This window comes from Bolinopsis microptera, chromosome 3, assembly GCF_026151205.1.
Source record: "Bolinopsis microptera isolate Bmic1 chromosome 3, MBARI_Bmic_1.0, whole genome shotgun sequence".
In the NCBI taxonomy this organism is placed as follows: Eukaryota; Metazoa; Ctenophora; class Tentaculata; order Lobata; family Bolinopsidae; genus Bolinopsis; species Bolinopsis microptera.
Window position 1 is genome coordinate 8,156,281 of NC_087074.1, and position 15,776 is coordinate 8,172,056.

Consider the following 15,776-nt stretch of genomic DNA (forward strand, 5'->3'; position numbering starts at 1 on the left):
ATCAATCTTAAATAATTCAAATTTAAACACAAACGAGCTCGTGATATAACAGCAACGAGGCTTACATAGTTACATTGAATTTTGGTGGGTAGGCGAAGCAAATTTTTTGGCATCTGTTAGTTATTCTAGGGTTTGATTGGTCAATACTCAATAGTGGTAGAAGCTTAATTGTTGTCACGTGTCAAATAAATATGTTTCACCTCCCCACATCTATGATTTCAGCAATTTTATCGGCAATGAAACAAAGTTTTAGAGAAATAGATCTCAATCTGTAAAATAAATAAAATTATGACGGTAAAAGCAGCCGCAGTCATGGACATTGAAGTTCAAAATTTTTGATCATAGAATCTAAATATGGAAACAATTTTCTTGATTGGCACATAAAAGTCATAGAACGATTTGTCTTCAGAGATCATCAAATCCAGCTCCCATATCACCCATATCAGGCAGTCCGCCGCCGCCGCCACCGCCGCCGCCCATGCCTCCCAACATGCTAGCCAGGTCACCCATTCCTCCCATGCCGGGCATGCCGCCCATACCTCCCATACCAGGCATGCCGCCCATACCTTCCATACCAGGCATGCCGCCCATACCTCCCATACCAGGCATGCCGCCCATACCTCCCATACCAGGCATGCCGCCCATACCTTCCATACCAGGCATGCCGCCCATACCTCCCATGCCAGGCATTCCACCCATACCACCACCAGGAGCTTCACTGGCTTCACCTCCTTTCTTGTTCTGTGCTTCGTACATTGACTTCGCAATATTTCTCTTCATATCATCGTCCCCTGATTCGTACATCTGTTTCATCAAACTCATCAAGCCTGCACTGGGATCGGCATCTTTATCCATCTTTGGTATGTCTTCTTTCTTCTCCTCCTCCCCCTTCTTGAGCTTCAGATCAGTCCACATTGAGTTTTTAACCTTGAACAGATGAACAGACAGCCCGGTCTTAGTAACAACTACCTTGCAATCGTCAGGGCTGATGTCCTTGTTGAGGTTGCAAATAGCAAGAGAATAATTCAGAGCCTTTGGTCCGACCTTCCTTACGATCACATTAAAAGACCTGTCTTTGAAAGTGGCTTCGATGTTTTCCTCATCAATCACGTCCTCAGCACTTTTGATATCACGAACATGAACCTTCACATACTTCAGGTTCTCCTCCCATGAGTAAAGGGTGATTTTCTTGGTCCTGGTCCCAGACTTAACAATCACTTTCTTCTCTGGGGGAGATGTTGTCTTGAGAAGTGCGTTGTGTTTCTGAATCTCACCTTCCAACAAGCTGCGTACAGCTGCTTGCTTGCTTTGACTCAGTAGGAACTGGAGCTCGTCAATGTTTGCTTTGATATCGGCGTAAGACATGTTTTCAACTGGGAAGTAATAATTAGGATTAGTTTGATTAATATTGATATCATTGTATCACCGAGGGGTAATATTGGGGAACTCATTAACAGAATAATTGCACAATATTTTGAAATGCGAGCTAATATTGCTTCTTAGTTCATTTTTCCATATAGATTTATTCATGATACGATTAAAACACCAAAATATTAGAAACATTCACACACATTAAAAATAAATCATTAACATTTCACAATAATTGATAAATTTCGATACAACAAATTATGCATAATTAATCTTTACTGAAACATGCAGAAACCTTTTCTCAAAAACTGATAAAAAACATAAAAATATTAAACTGTATAAAAAGGTCTTGAAAATTGGCAAATAATCATTTTAATCGAGTCCAGTTGTTGGAGTTCTTTCTCTACATCCATGATGGCTGTTTGTAACTGAGATATTCCGTAACATTCAGATGTTTTGTGGCTCCTCCAAAGTAATCAATCACGTAGATATTCTTTATGTTCAATTTGTAGAACGTGAATCCATGTCCGATAGGCCAGTCCTTTGTATCAGGATGCCGTGCAAATATCCCATATTTAGCCCACGCCACCTCATCAACGTCAGTAACCTTCTCCATCAGGCCAGACAACATGGCTTTACCGCAAGTTGGACTGTCGTTGTCAATACCTTGCTCCTTGCAGTAGTGTGTGAACCCAGCGCTGTATGTGAATGTTACTCTTGGGTCCTTTAAGAAATCGTGTGTAAGAGTAGACATCGGAGAATCGTAGATGATAGGAATCCCAGTGCTGAGGGTCTCATTGTACAGCCCATCCGCAACATCCTTGTTCTGAGCAAAGGGGTAACCATCCATAAAGGAGGAGTGAGTAGAGACAATGCTGACATTGGTGTACTTTACCATCCATCGAGCATTTCCCACCAGGTCCTTGTAATCTGGAGGTGCAGGTTCATGGAATGCAGTGGTACAGCTCAACAAGGCTAGTAACACCACGAGTTGTAGGTTTAGAGGTCGCATTTTCAGAGGTGATTTTAGTAATGAGATCATGACGTTGTCATATCAATCCTGAGCGAAGTTGGCTGTTAGTAAGTTACATTTCATGCTCTCTTTTTTATAATGATGAGAGGAGTCTTTAAATATTTAAGTTGTTTGAGCATTGACTGTTTTGTTTATGAGCATGACAATGATTGGATTTTAAAAATTTTACCCTTAGATACAACGAAACACTCTGTATGTTAAAATATTAGAGTAAAAATAATTGAAATTAAAAGAAGTCAACTGTCTGGATTGGATGCAAGGTTAGTAAGGATACAAATATAGATCATATAATAATTTACAACTGCATTCACCAATTCAAGAACTTCTCCTTTGACTATCAAAAAAATGAATATTAAAAAGCAGAAATCCACTTTTAAAAAACTATCTAAAAAATATGAATCATTCCATAGTAAATAAAATATTATAATTACATGCATGGATGATAGATAAGATCCACGCAAAACGTTAAAACTTTTAAAAACCCGAAACAAAACTCCAAAAACAAAATTCTGACTTCTAATGCATAATCATTATTGTAAGGCGAAAAACAGCATTAGAATAAGTTAAGATAGCTGGTTGATTAAACAGGTGAACAGTTCTGCACGAAATGTTTATCTGCATTTTATAGTAAACAGCTATAATCGATTTTGCTGTAAAAGTTGATGAGCCATCTAGCTGTAGTGCAAATTGTTTATAAACTTCTTGACATTTTCAATGATTGTTTTGTTGTTCTGGTCCTCCAACAGGCCCAGACAAGGTGAAACTAAGTCCTCTAAATGATACAAGACAGTGTCACATTGTTCTTTACAAGGAATGGAGATAAGGAATTGAGTAATTCTTATCAGCATAGATATTTTATAGTTTAATTTTCTTTCGAAGACTTCTTTTATTTCAGCTAAAACATATTTCAGGACTTGTTCCTTCATTTCCTCCAGAGTTGCTACTTTAGTATTCTCTTCTGTTTCTGACAGAGCCTCGAAAAGATCCTTTATGAGTTCATCTGGACCATGTTCTGTAATATACCAAATATGGGGTAACACACTTGATTTGAAGCAGTTTACTTTTGCCATCTTTTTAATCATAAACGGTCCAGGATAAGGTAACTCTATCGGAATCTTGCCCTCCTGGATTTCCGTAAAGTTACGGTGAAAATGATCATCCAGTGACTTGAACTTTGTATCCTCTGTGAACTTACAGGATATACCAAGCGCAGTTATCACAAAGGCAATCGTCTGCATTGTCTTTTCCTTTCCATTTTTCCGAGCCAATTCTTCACCATTTGGACAGATAATATAACTCCCGTATAGGGCGAGAAGGGTATTGTATAGTCCCTTCCCGAAATGTGAAAATCCGCCTGTCTCAGGTACCTTGAGAATAACAAAATACAGTTCAAAGAAGAGTTCATTCAATTCACAGACATGGTGAAGATGATCACGAAGTTTAGCCAGTAACGGCATCAATCCATGGTCGATGAGATGCTTTACTTCTTTCTTATTCCCTCTCTTGACAGCCTGGGAACAAATTGTGGCTACGATTTGAGCTCTGTCTAAATGATTGGAAGCATCTTCATTGAATGATTTAAGAATTGGGAACAGAGCGGGAGCAATCACTGTTCTATCTGGTTCGACAAAAATCATCTTGCTGATTGTATAATAACAATTATGAACGAGTCCATAAGCACTTCTTTTGAAATCATCATCTCGAAGTATGAAACGTATGATAGGAACTAGTTCTTTTATTACTCCATGTTCTGTCACGGTCTTTAAGTCAAGGTTAACTAGTTCCCTATTTTTTGCATATTCTGTCACCGTCTTGCAATGAATACGTGTGTTTAGTCTATCGATAAGTATCGACAAAAGTTGTACAGCTTCTTCAAGAGCTGCAATAGCTGCAATTTTATCTAGAGATTTGTGCTTTGTCAGATCAGTAGTACAATTTTCGATGATCTTAAGAACTTCTTCAGTAAGTATCGGCACGTCACATTTGTTCAAGATATCTGATTTTGCCTCCACAACTGATGAAATAGATTGACAAAGTAAAGTCCAAATGAAAACTACATCTTCCATTGGCACGTCATCTTTCAATTTTTGACATTTGCTTAAAACTTTGGTAGCATAGGGCACCATTCCCAATTTGAAAATTTCTAGCATTAAATCTTCGGAATCTTGAAGAAGAGAAATGTTGTGAATCAATTTAACACCTGCTTGTAGGACTTCGAAACTGATGTTCTTCCCTCCCACCATATCTTTAAATTGTACAGCAAACGGAAGAATTAGCTTTGCAAACTTGATATCTTTTTTTCTGATTAAAAGCTGCTTTAGTATGTTTGCACACATAACTTGTGCCAACTCAGAGCCCCTTTTAAACACTATTTGAAAAGCTTGAATAAAGTTATTTTTTGAAACAAATAAACCAACACTTTCTTCGTTTCCATAGAAAGAAATGGATTCAACAACACGTAATACTAATAACATTATCTTATCAGTATCACCCTTTTCCAGACGTTTCCAGTGCTTTTTAGCAAAGACGATTTGACTGAAAATGACGCCTAGTACCTCCCGGTCATCACAAAATGGTGATTCAAAAATATTCTTCAAAACAGTGATCAATTTCATCCATTCATCTTTGGCGAGATGGCTATTAATTAGCTGATGCATTCCCTTGAAGTTTTCTTTATCATTAAAGTAGCCAGGTGTGGAAAAAGGAGACGAAGTCAAGGCATCGCATAGAGGAGATACACCTGAAATATAGCACCATTAATAATAATTCATCTTAATCCGGCCAAGAAATAGATATTTTCTAAAGATGTCTGCAGTTAAAATTTATTGCAATTCGGCAATGATAAGGGTACTTCAAATAACAGTCCTAACAGCTTGGAAAACTTAAAACATCTTGACATAATATCGCTACTTTAAGCCTTGAAGATAAGACAACAAATACTTAGGAATTAAAACATCCTATAAACTACCTTCTTGAAGATTTGAATGATGCCCCATTCTTTTACCCTTTTACTATCAACGACTTTATACCACACAGTTCATGCAGCTGAGATGAATTGAAACTAAATGAATGAACAACAAATAACACCACTTGAATATAATATATTATATTATTATATACAGGATGGGCCAAAAGTCAGTGGGCATACGTTGGCCTTAATAGCTCAGTCACTGAGTGCCCAATTGAAATAATTCTTTCTGGCATGACTTACTACCACCACTGGTTCGAGGAATTTGTCAAATCGAAAAATATTAGAGTTCATTTTTTTCAAATGAAGGTTCATTTTTGCATTTATTTGATAGTGTGGATAGTGGGATTGAGCTAAAATTTAATTGAATTGTGTTTGGCCATTCGAATTACATTTGTCCTCAAAAAAATTAGAACTGTAGCTTCTCTGATGACCGAGATATGAAGCAAAACGAGTTTATTCATTACGTGTGATCAGGTGATTGGCTTACCTAATCACGTGATTAAGTGACCCCGTTATTATGGGAATTGTTAGGAGTGCCCAATTAAGGTGTCGTGTCACGGTGTCACATAATCAGTATCACCCAGTCAATTTTGTTAACGAGATACAGAAAATAACTTCGTCATTTCTAATCCGTTTTGCCTCATGTTTTTTAAGTCTCATGTTCTTTAAGCGGGCAATTCCAGTCCAAACCCTGGAAACATGACATAAAAGATTCGTTTTTCCTTGTTTGAATGAAAAGCACTAATATGCAACATTTAATAATCTACCGTCTCTGAAAAAATTAGGCGTTCAGCATGTTCAGAGAATACAATATAGGTGTTTTAATATTGAATGGGCGTGGTCTAAAATATTCGAATTTTCAAATTATGACGACGGAACCCTCGAACCAGTAAGTACAGTGTGCCATCTGCAGGAAAACAGCTCTCGAATATAAAACACGCGGAGCTATTAAGGCCAACGTATGCCCACTGACTTTTGGCCCACCCTGTATATATATATTATATCGAAAGGAAGATCTGTCTTCCGAAGGCCAATGAAATGGTGATATACATCACTAATCACAATCATAGAACAGTCAACATATTCTTAGAACAATGAATTTTGAGTTTGCGTGGAGCTTGTGTTTTTATTCATAACAGGATTATAGGATCCTAATTGCTTAATTGAGATATTGTTTGTAAAATATGCCGGGAAAGTGTCAGAAAGATTTTACTGAGATGAAATGAGTTTGAGAGTCACAAAACAATTGTTGGATTGAATAAATTAAAATACAGTAATAAGTTAACAAAACAAAATATTATTTATAATATAAGCTTATAAGTAAAAGTGATAAAAAATGAGTGAAAAGTATAAAGTTAGTTTTAAAAATACTGATTTCATTTGAGTAGGTACCTCATATTTATAAATAAACATCAAAATATAAAGAATCGACATCATATTTTGCCAAAAACGACTGGAAAGTATGGCCTACTATACGCTGTTATTCAATACTCTTATAATTTAATAATTAAATAATGTTCAATAAATGTGAAATGAATTTGTCAAAATAGGCAAGATTCGCATCTCTCGTCAAGAATTTATGCTGAAGTTAAGAACAGCTTCCACAAAAAATTCAGGAGGCTCAAATAGACTTAAGAGTTAAGAATCATAACACTTAAAATCAATCATAACTAATGACTGTAATCTTAGAAGAGAAATTGATTCAACTTATAAGCCTAACTGTAGTGCAAATTGTTTATAAACTTCTTGACATTTTCAATGATTATTTTGTCGTTCTGGTCCTCCAACAGGCCCAGACATGGTGAAACTAAGTCTTCTAGGTGATACAACACCGTGTCACCTTGCTCATTGCAGGGGATAGAGGTGAGGAATCCGGTAATTCTTATCAGCATAGATCTTTTGTATTTTAATTTCCTCTCAAAGACTTCTTTTATTTCAACTAAAACATAAGTCTTCAGGACTTGTTCCTTCATTTCCTCCAGAGTCGCTACTTTAGTTTTCTCTTTTGCTCGTGGCAGTGCCTCAAAAAGATCCTTTATGAGTTCATCTGGACCATGTTCTGTAATATACCAAATATGGGGTAACACACTTGATTTGAAGCAGTTTACTTTTGCCATCTTTTTAATCATAAAAGATCCAGGATACGGTAACTCTATCGGAATCTTGCCCTCCTGGATTTTTGTAAAGTTATGATGGAAATGATCATCCAGTGACTTGAATCTATCATCATCAGTACACATGCTTGAAATACCAAGCGCCACTATCACATAGGCAAGCTTTATCTCCTTTCTTTCATTTTCTTTCAGATCCTCCTGTCCACAATTTGAATTAAGACAGCAAATAATACTCCAATATTTAGAGATTAGGGTATCGTAGAGCCTCTTTTCGAAATGAGAAAATTCTTCAGTCTCAGGTACCTTGAGGATCACAGAATACAGAGCTGAAACAAGTTCAAATAATTCACGGACAATTTCAAGATGAACCCCAAGTTTAGCCAATAATGGCATCAATCCACGGTTTATAAGGTGCTTTACTTCTTTTTTATTCCCTCTCAAAACAGCATGATAACAAATAGTTGATATCAAAGTAGCTTCGCTCGAATAATATAATGGATCCTCATTGAAAGAATTAAGAATTGTGAGCAGAGCAGGCGCAATTACTCTTACATCAGGTTCAATAAACATCATCCAGCTGGTTAACAAGTAACAATTATGAATCAATCCGCGATGACTACGTTTAAGATCATTGTCTCGAAGTATGAGCAGCATGACAGGAACTAGTTCTTTAATTATCCCGTATTTTACTACGGTCTTCAAATCAGGTGTTGTGACTAGGTGATCAGTATATAGCACTAAAACTCGTACAGCACTGTCAACGGCATTAATTTTTAGAGATTTGTGCTCTGTCAGATTAATTGTGCACTTTCTGATGATCTTAAGGACGGCTTCAGTAAGGATTGGCACGTCACATTTGTTGAAGATATCTGACTTTGCCTTTATGACCGCTGCTGAAATGGTGTCACAAACCGAGTTCCAAATTAGAATTACACGTTCTATTGGCACATCTTCTTTAAATTTTTGACATTTGCTGAAAACTTGGATAGCATAGGGCACTATCCCCGATTTGAAAATTCCTAGCATAAAATCTTCGGACCCGTGAAGAAGAGAAAGGTTGTGGATCAATGTAACACCTGCTTGTAGAATTTTAAAACTGATGTTCTTCTCTCCTCCCACTATATCTTTAGATTGTACAATGACTGGAAGAATTAGCTGCACATACTTAACATCATTCTTTCTGCATAAAAGCTGCCCGAGTATATTAATACAAATAACTTTTTGCAACTCAGTGCACCGTTTAAAAAGGTTCTTTAAAGCCTGGATGCCGTGATTTTCTGAGAAACATAAAGCTACACTTTCTTCGTTTCCATGGAAAGTAATGGCTTCAACGATACATAAAAATAATCTCAAATGATCGGGATTACCTTTTTCCAAAAGTTTCCAGTGCTTTTTATGAAATACGATTTGACTGAAAACGTTGCCTAGTACATCCTTGTCACCACGGAATGGAGATGTAAAGATATTTCCCAAAACAATGTCCAATTTAATCCATTCATCGTTGGCAAGATAGCTATTTATTAGCTGATGCATTCCCTTGAAGTTTTCTTTGCTGTTGAAGTAGTCAGACTCGGAAAAGGGGGACAATATCAAGGCATCACACAGTTGGGAGATAACACCTGAAATATAGCACCATTATAGAAATAGTGATCTAAATAGTCTTATTTCTTTATTTATTGTGGATAACGGTTGTTTCAGCACGGAAAACTTAAAAAGTTTTGATAATAATACTACTGAAGGCTTTTACAACAAATACTTGGGTGTTAACACATCCTGCTTACTACCTTCTAGAACAGCTGAATCCATTCTTTTACTATCCGTTCAAGTCGTTACCGTTCAGTTCATGCAGCTGCAATAAATTGAAACTAAATTAAATACCACAAATAACAAATTCATTCTACTTTTCGAAGGGCAAATGAAAATAATATTGTGATATGTCACCTTCATAGAACTATAAAGAGTAAACGTATTCTGAAAATGAATTCTTAATTTTCATTGACCTTGTTTTTACTTGTGTTAAGTTCAACATTTGGGAATACCGAGTATTTACTATAATATATTATATGGATCCTCAACTCTCATTGAGCATAGCATAACACAAATTTTACTAAAATGAAACGACTTTCTGAGGTTAAATAAATTAAGCTATACAGTATTAAAGAGTAATACAGTTGCAGTAGTTGAATACAAATTGTTAATTTAACAAAATATTACATACAAATTACAAATAATAAGTTAAGTTTCAAAAATTCTGATTTATCTAAGTAGGTTCCTATAATATAAACATTAAAAACATAGTTGACATCAAATTTTACCAATAGTAACTGGTTGCTAGCTTCAACTTTGATTCAATTTTTGTATTTATTAAATTATTTAATATCATTGTTCAATAGTCATGAAATGTTTTTGTAAAAACGATATTATTTAAGCACATTTTGCAGAATTCAGCAATTCACACAGCTCAGTGAGCTAAGGTACAGCCTCTGCAAAATAATTTCCATAAGGATAAGTATGGAGGTATATCATAAATAATAATGTAGCAATAAGGTCAACGTTTATAATTGTTGTCTTAAATAAGTCAAGACAGTTTAAGTATTATAAGACGTAAAACGGATTCGATCATAACAGTTTACTTCAGACATAACTGACATTCTACAAGAGAAAGTATTTCAACTTATAAGCCAACTTAACTGGCTGTAGTGCAAATTGTTTATAAACATTCTTTATAAGTTAACAAAACAAAATATTACAAGTATTACTATTTTATAAGTAAAAAGCAATAAAAAATAAGTGAAAAGTATAATTGCATAAAGTTAGTTTTAAAAATACTGAGTTCATTTGAGTAGGTACCTCATATTAATAAACATCAAAATATAAACAATCGGCATCATTTTTTGCCAAAAACGACTGGAAAGTATGGCCTACGGGTAAATGCCTCACAGAATGGCTAGCCTCACAGAATGGCCAAATTTGTAAATGTTTTTGTAACTAATTTTTTATAAAAGACTGGTAGGTTTTGTGGATACCATATGAAACAAAAGTCTTCTGGCAACACTTCCTGTGGTGAAATCATTAACTAGGACCACATTTTCTGGCATAAATATGACTGTTTATGTAGAAATTTTGAGCACTGAAAAATTTGTTTTCAAATTTTTGAACTAAGTTTACATTTCGGTGAGAACTTCTGGCACCAGTATGACAGAAGATGTTCAAAGAATAGTATTCATCAAAAAAAACGAACATTGTTCAATATAGGAAGAAAAAAATGCTAAAATGGCTACACGCCTCACAAAATGGCCAAAATATGCCTCACAAAATTTGTTTTCAAATTTTTGAACTAAGTTTGCATTTTGGTGAGAACTTCTGGCACCAGTATGACAGAAGATGTTTAAAGAATAGTATTCATCAAACAAAACGAACATTGTTCAATTTAGGAAGAAACAAAATGTTAAAATGGCTAAACGCCTCACAAAATGGCCAAAATATGCCTCACAAAATGGCCAAAATTTAAAACTCCTTTTATTCAATGAAACCATAAGTCTAAAGTATTCACAAGCTATTTATTATACAATAACACCCCAGATGGAGTGTTTTTACAGCCGAATGAAGGTTATAAATCATGAAATCAGGGAATTATATGAACAACGCCACACAAAATGGCCATTTTTGGTGTAGGAAATTATGCCCTTTTTATTCAGTTCTAAGAAATTTCACCTATATGGGGGTGTTAACAAGGCATATTAATACCAGCAGCATGCCTGAAACAAGAGCCAAAGGTTTTAGAAAAATAAAATTTTCTCGTTTTCTTTTTTTTTTTGCCATTTTGTCAGGCATTTTTTCTTTTTTGTGAAATAATTTTTCACAGCTCAGTTTTTTCGTGAGTTTTAGGTTATTACCCCATTCCTTAATAGGTTTTCTAAGAACGTGTGGTGATAGAAATTTAAAAAGTATCTCCATCAACAAAATTATGGAAATTCAGATTTGGCCATTCTGTGAGGCATGTTTTTTTCGAGGAAGATTTTCCGGCCAATTTTTCTCAAAGAAAAAATGGTTATGAGATTAAATGAACCCCCGGGAAGAAAAATATGAGTGTCAACTTAGCTTCTTATGAGATAAAAACTGGAATAAAGTGTGTTTTGTGACTTTGAGAGACCTTCCTTTTTTTTGGCCATTCTGTGAGGCAAATACCCATACTATACGCTGTTATTCAATATTCTTATAATTTAACAATTAAATAATGTTCAATAAATGTGAAATGAATTTGTCAAAATAGGCAAGATTCGCATCTCTCGTCAAGAATTTATGCTGAAGTAAAGAACAGCTTCCACAAAAAAGTCAGAATCATAACACTTAAATTCAGTCATAACTAATGACTGTAATTTTTGGAGAGAAATTGATTCAACTTATAAGCCTAACTGTAGTGCAAATTGTTTATAAACTTCTTGACATTTTCAATGATTATTTTGTCGTTCTGGTCCTCCAACAAGCCAAGACATGGTGACACTAAGTCTTCTAGGTGATACAACACCGTGTCACCTTGCTCATTGCAGGGGATAGAGGTGAGGAATCCGGTAATTCTTATCAGCATAGATCTTTTGTATTCTAATTTCCTCTCAAAGACTTCTTTTATTTCAGCTAGAAACATATTTCAGGACTTGTTCCTTCATTTCCTCCAGAGTCGCTACTTTACTGTTCTCTTCTTCATGTTGCAGAGCCCCGTAAAAATCCTTTGTGATTTGATCAGAACCATGTTCTGTAATATACCAAATATGGGGTAACACACTTGATTTGAAGCAGTTTACTTTTGCCATCTTTTTAATCATAAAAGGTACAGGATACAGAAACTCTATCGGAAGAAACTCTATCGGAATCTTGATATCCTCGATTTCTTTAAATTTTCGTTGAAAATGATCATCCAGAGACTTGTATCGTTCCTCATCTGTATAATAAATGGACGATATACCAATAGCTGCGATCACAAAGGCTAGAATTATCAACTCTGTTTCGTGTCCATTTTCGTGTTCACATATTTTACCGGCAGGGCAGCTGAGGTATAAACTGAACAAAGTGTTGTAAAGCCGGTTATCAATATGAGATAATTCGTCTGTGTCAGGTACCTTGAGAATCACACTGTACAAAGCATAAATAAGTCCAAACAATGTACGGTCACAATCTAGGTAATCACGAAGTTTAGCCATTAGAGGTATCAGTCCGTGGTTTAAAAGATACTTCACATCCTCCTGACTGCCTCTATCTACAGCCAGATTGCAAAATTCGGCTATAAACTCTGCGAGGGTTGAATAGGAGGTAGGATCCTGATTTAATAATTCGTGAATTTTAGACAAGGCAGGAGCAATGACTGTTACATCTGGCTCTACGTTCATCTTCCATCCTATTATCTTGATACTATTACGTACCAGTCCATGAGACTGACGTTTGAGCTCATCATCTTGAAGTATAACAACCAAGGCATTGACAACTTCTTTTACAACCCCATACTCTTTGATAGCCTTTAATTTACTAACTTGTTCACAGCTTTGTATTAGTAACCACAATACATTAACAGCAGCATCTACAGTGTCAAACTTGATGGTTTGATGTTCTTTCTCATCTATGGCAATATTTCTCATAACTTCTACAATATTCAGTGTCAGTATCGGAACATGCACTTTGTTGAAATTGTAAGACTCTTCTGATAACACGGCTACAATCGTCTTACAAGTGGCATACCAAATCGTAAGTATACCTTCCAGCGGCGTTTCTTGCTTCAGTTCTTGACATGTAGTGAGGACTTTAACAGCATACGACACAATCCCTGATTTAAAAACATCTAATATGACCTCTTCACAATCAGACAGATTGTAGATCAACCGAACACCTTGCAGCATGAAGCTAAAACCTACCGTGCCCTCTTCAACCATATCTTTAAATCGCACAGCTACAGGAACAGTCAGCTTAGCATACTGGGGATCACCCGTCTTGTGTACAAGTACTCTAAGTATGTTTAAACAAAATATTTGCTCCATCTCCGTACATTGTTGGTTTTGGAAATATTTCTCTATGACTTGAACGCCATTGCTTTCAGAGAAATAATTAAAAATACTTGCTTCGTCTCCGTAGATGACAATGTTTTCACTTTTCCAATGATACGAAGGAGTACTGCGGAATACTTCCATTCTCCTTTTCTGAGAGCTTTCCAGTGCTTTTGGGGAATTATGATCTTGCTAAAAAGCTCGCTCAGAACAATGTTGTCGTCAGAAAATGGACCCTGAATTATGTTCCTCATGGCAATGTCCATTTCAATCCATTTCTCATCAGCAATAAGTTTGTTTATTTTCTCATGCATTCCTTTGTAGTTGTTCCTATCACAAAAGAAGTTAGGCTTGAACATCTGCGGTAGCGGCAACACATCCAAGAGATGAGACACGAAACCTGAAACAGGATTTTCATATTAAATGATTTAACATTGAAAATTTACAACTCAAGCATATTATATCATGAATAATAATCTTAGCTATTTACAACTGACTGTGTACATACAATTTAAACGCTTAGGATTTACAAATAAACACATCAATGCTGATTTTATACCGTATAATGTAGATATAATATCAAATTTTTCGCTTGCAAGGATTGTATAGTCGTCAAAATTACTTCATGTGTAATATATTATTATATATAATTAATTATATATTATAATTAATTATATATTATAATTAATTATATATTATAATTACCTTGGATTACAATTACCTTGGATTACAATTGGATAACAGACAACATATTTTACTATCTGGCTTTGAAGGGCCAATTTCATAACGATATTAATATTATATGACTATCATAAAACTGGGAACAGATTTTAAACACTGAAATTTCTAATTTGCATGTAGCTTACGTTTTACTCACAGAGTTGTTATGGTAATATTAATTGAAATGCAGTTTGGGAAATGTGATTGAGAAACTTTTCAACAGACATTACTAAAAGCAATCCAATATCAAATGTTTAATGTGTGTGAGTAATTGACGATTGGTTGGTTCAATAAAATAGGAAATAATCAAAAAGGAATAATTAATTAAACGATAAAAGAGAATTAAATACATTGTATTGTACAGTACAGTGTATTGTAAAGTGTATTTGTTAATATTATAAATCATATTATGCTGATTCCCTGCTGTTTACCTATCATTCAAATAATAATTTTAAAGTAAATTAAAAAAACTCGGATGCTATCTGTATAGTATTTACATCAAATTTTGTCTCAATCATTGTTCAGGAGGAAATGAAAACTTATGGTCAAACTAACTGTAGTGCAAAATGTTTATAAACTTCTTGACGTTCTCAATGATCCTTTTGTTGTTCTGATCCTCCAATAAGCCCAAACAAGGTGACACTAAGTCTTCTAGGTGATACAACACCGTATCACCTTGCTCATTGCAGGGGATAGAGGTGAGGAATCCGGTAATTCTTATCAGCATAGATCTTTTGTATTCTAATTTCCTCTCAAAGACTTCTTTTATTTCAGCTAGAAACATATTTCAGGACTTGTTCCTTCATTTCCTCCAGAGTCGCTACTTTACTGTTCTCTTCTTCATGTTGCAGAGCCCCGTAAAAATCCTTTGTGATTTGATCAGAACCGAATAATATAATTCGGTTAATCTTATAATCATAGATCTTTTGTATTTGGGGGGGGGGCCAACCATATTAAAGTATATTAAAATGTAGGATTTTTCCCGATTTTGACCCGGGGATATACTTTAATATACTTTAATATACTTTAATATACTTTAATATATCCCTATCTCCTTGGAGGCCTACATCCAACATTTTTACCCAAAATAAGCTTGAAATGCAATTCTTAATCGATTCCAAAAAGTTCTTGAAAAAATATTGAAAACTGATGGAGTTATTTCAATTTTAATGAAGTCATTTTGGCTAGTATTCCGAACCGAGATATTAGGTGCAATTTTCCCAATTTTGTTCATGGAGGTCTTTTTACTTAGTATCCACTATATTCAACAAACACTGAGTTATATCTTTCACATAGAGTTAGTCTCATTAAAAAATATTGAAATTTTATCGAATTTGGGCAAAAGCGAATTTGGGCAAAAGCGTATGCCCAAATATGGGCATAATTTTTAAAGCTCATAGCTCAGCCAATTTTTGACCAATCTGGATGGAAATTCATGTACTAGTCCTAAAACAGGCTTATCTTGCGAATCTGAGTGAAAAATATAGTTCATCATGTAAATCTTAACGAAGAATATAAATCTTCTAATTGTAGGTATA

The 15,776-nt window shown here is 35.0% G+C and overlaps 3 protein-coding genes across 3 annotated transcripts in view; all 3 read right to left on the bottom strand.

The window, feature by feature from the left end:
* The window catches only part of LOC134812251 (2-oxoisovalerate dehydrogenase subunit beta, mitochondrial-like), a 704,467-nt gene that overhangs the window by 559,195 nt on the left and 129,496 nt on the right, over positions 1 to 15,776 (bottom strand). The gene's annotated exons all lie outside the window — the stretch shown is intronic.
* On the bottom strand, positions 254 to 1,369 carry LOC134812538 (58 kDa phosphoprotein-like). The gene has a single exon (XM_063820022.1). The coding sequence runs from the start codon at positions 1,363 to 1,365 to the stop codon at positions 406 to 408; it is 960 nt and encodes a 319-aa protein (XP_063676092.1). The 5' UTR covers positions 1,366 to 1,369; the 3' UTR covers positions 254 to 405.
* LOC134813151 (protein CREG1-like) lies at positions 1,772 to 2,380 on the bottom strand. The gene has a single exon (XM_063820836.1). The coding sequence runs from the start codon at positions 2,378 to 2,380 to the stop codon at positions 1,772 to 1,774; it is 609 nt and encodes a 202-aa protein (XP_063676906.1).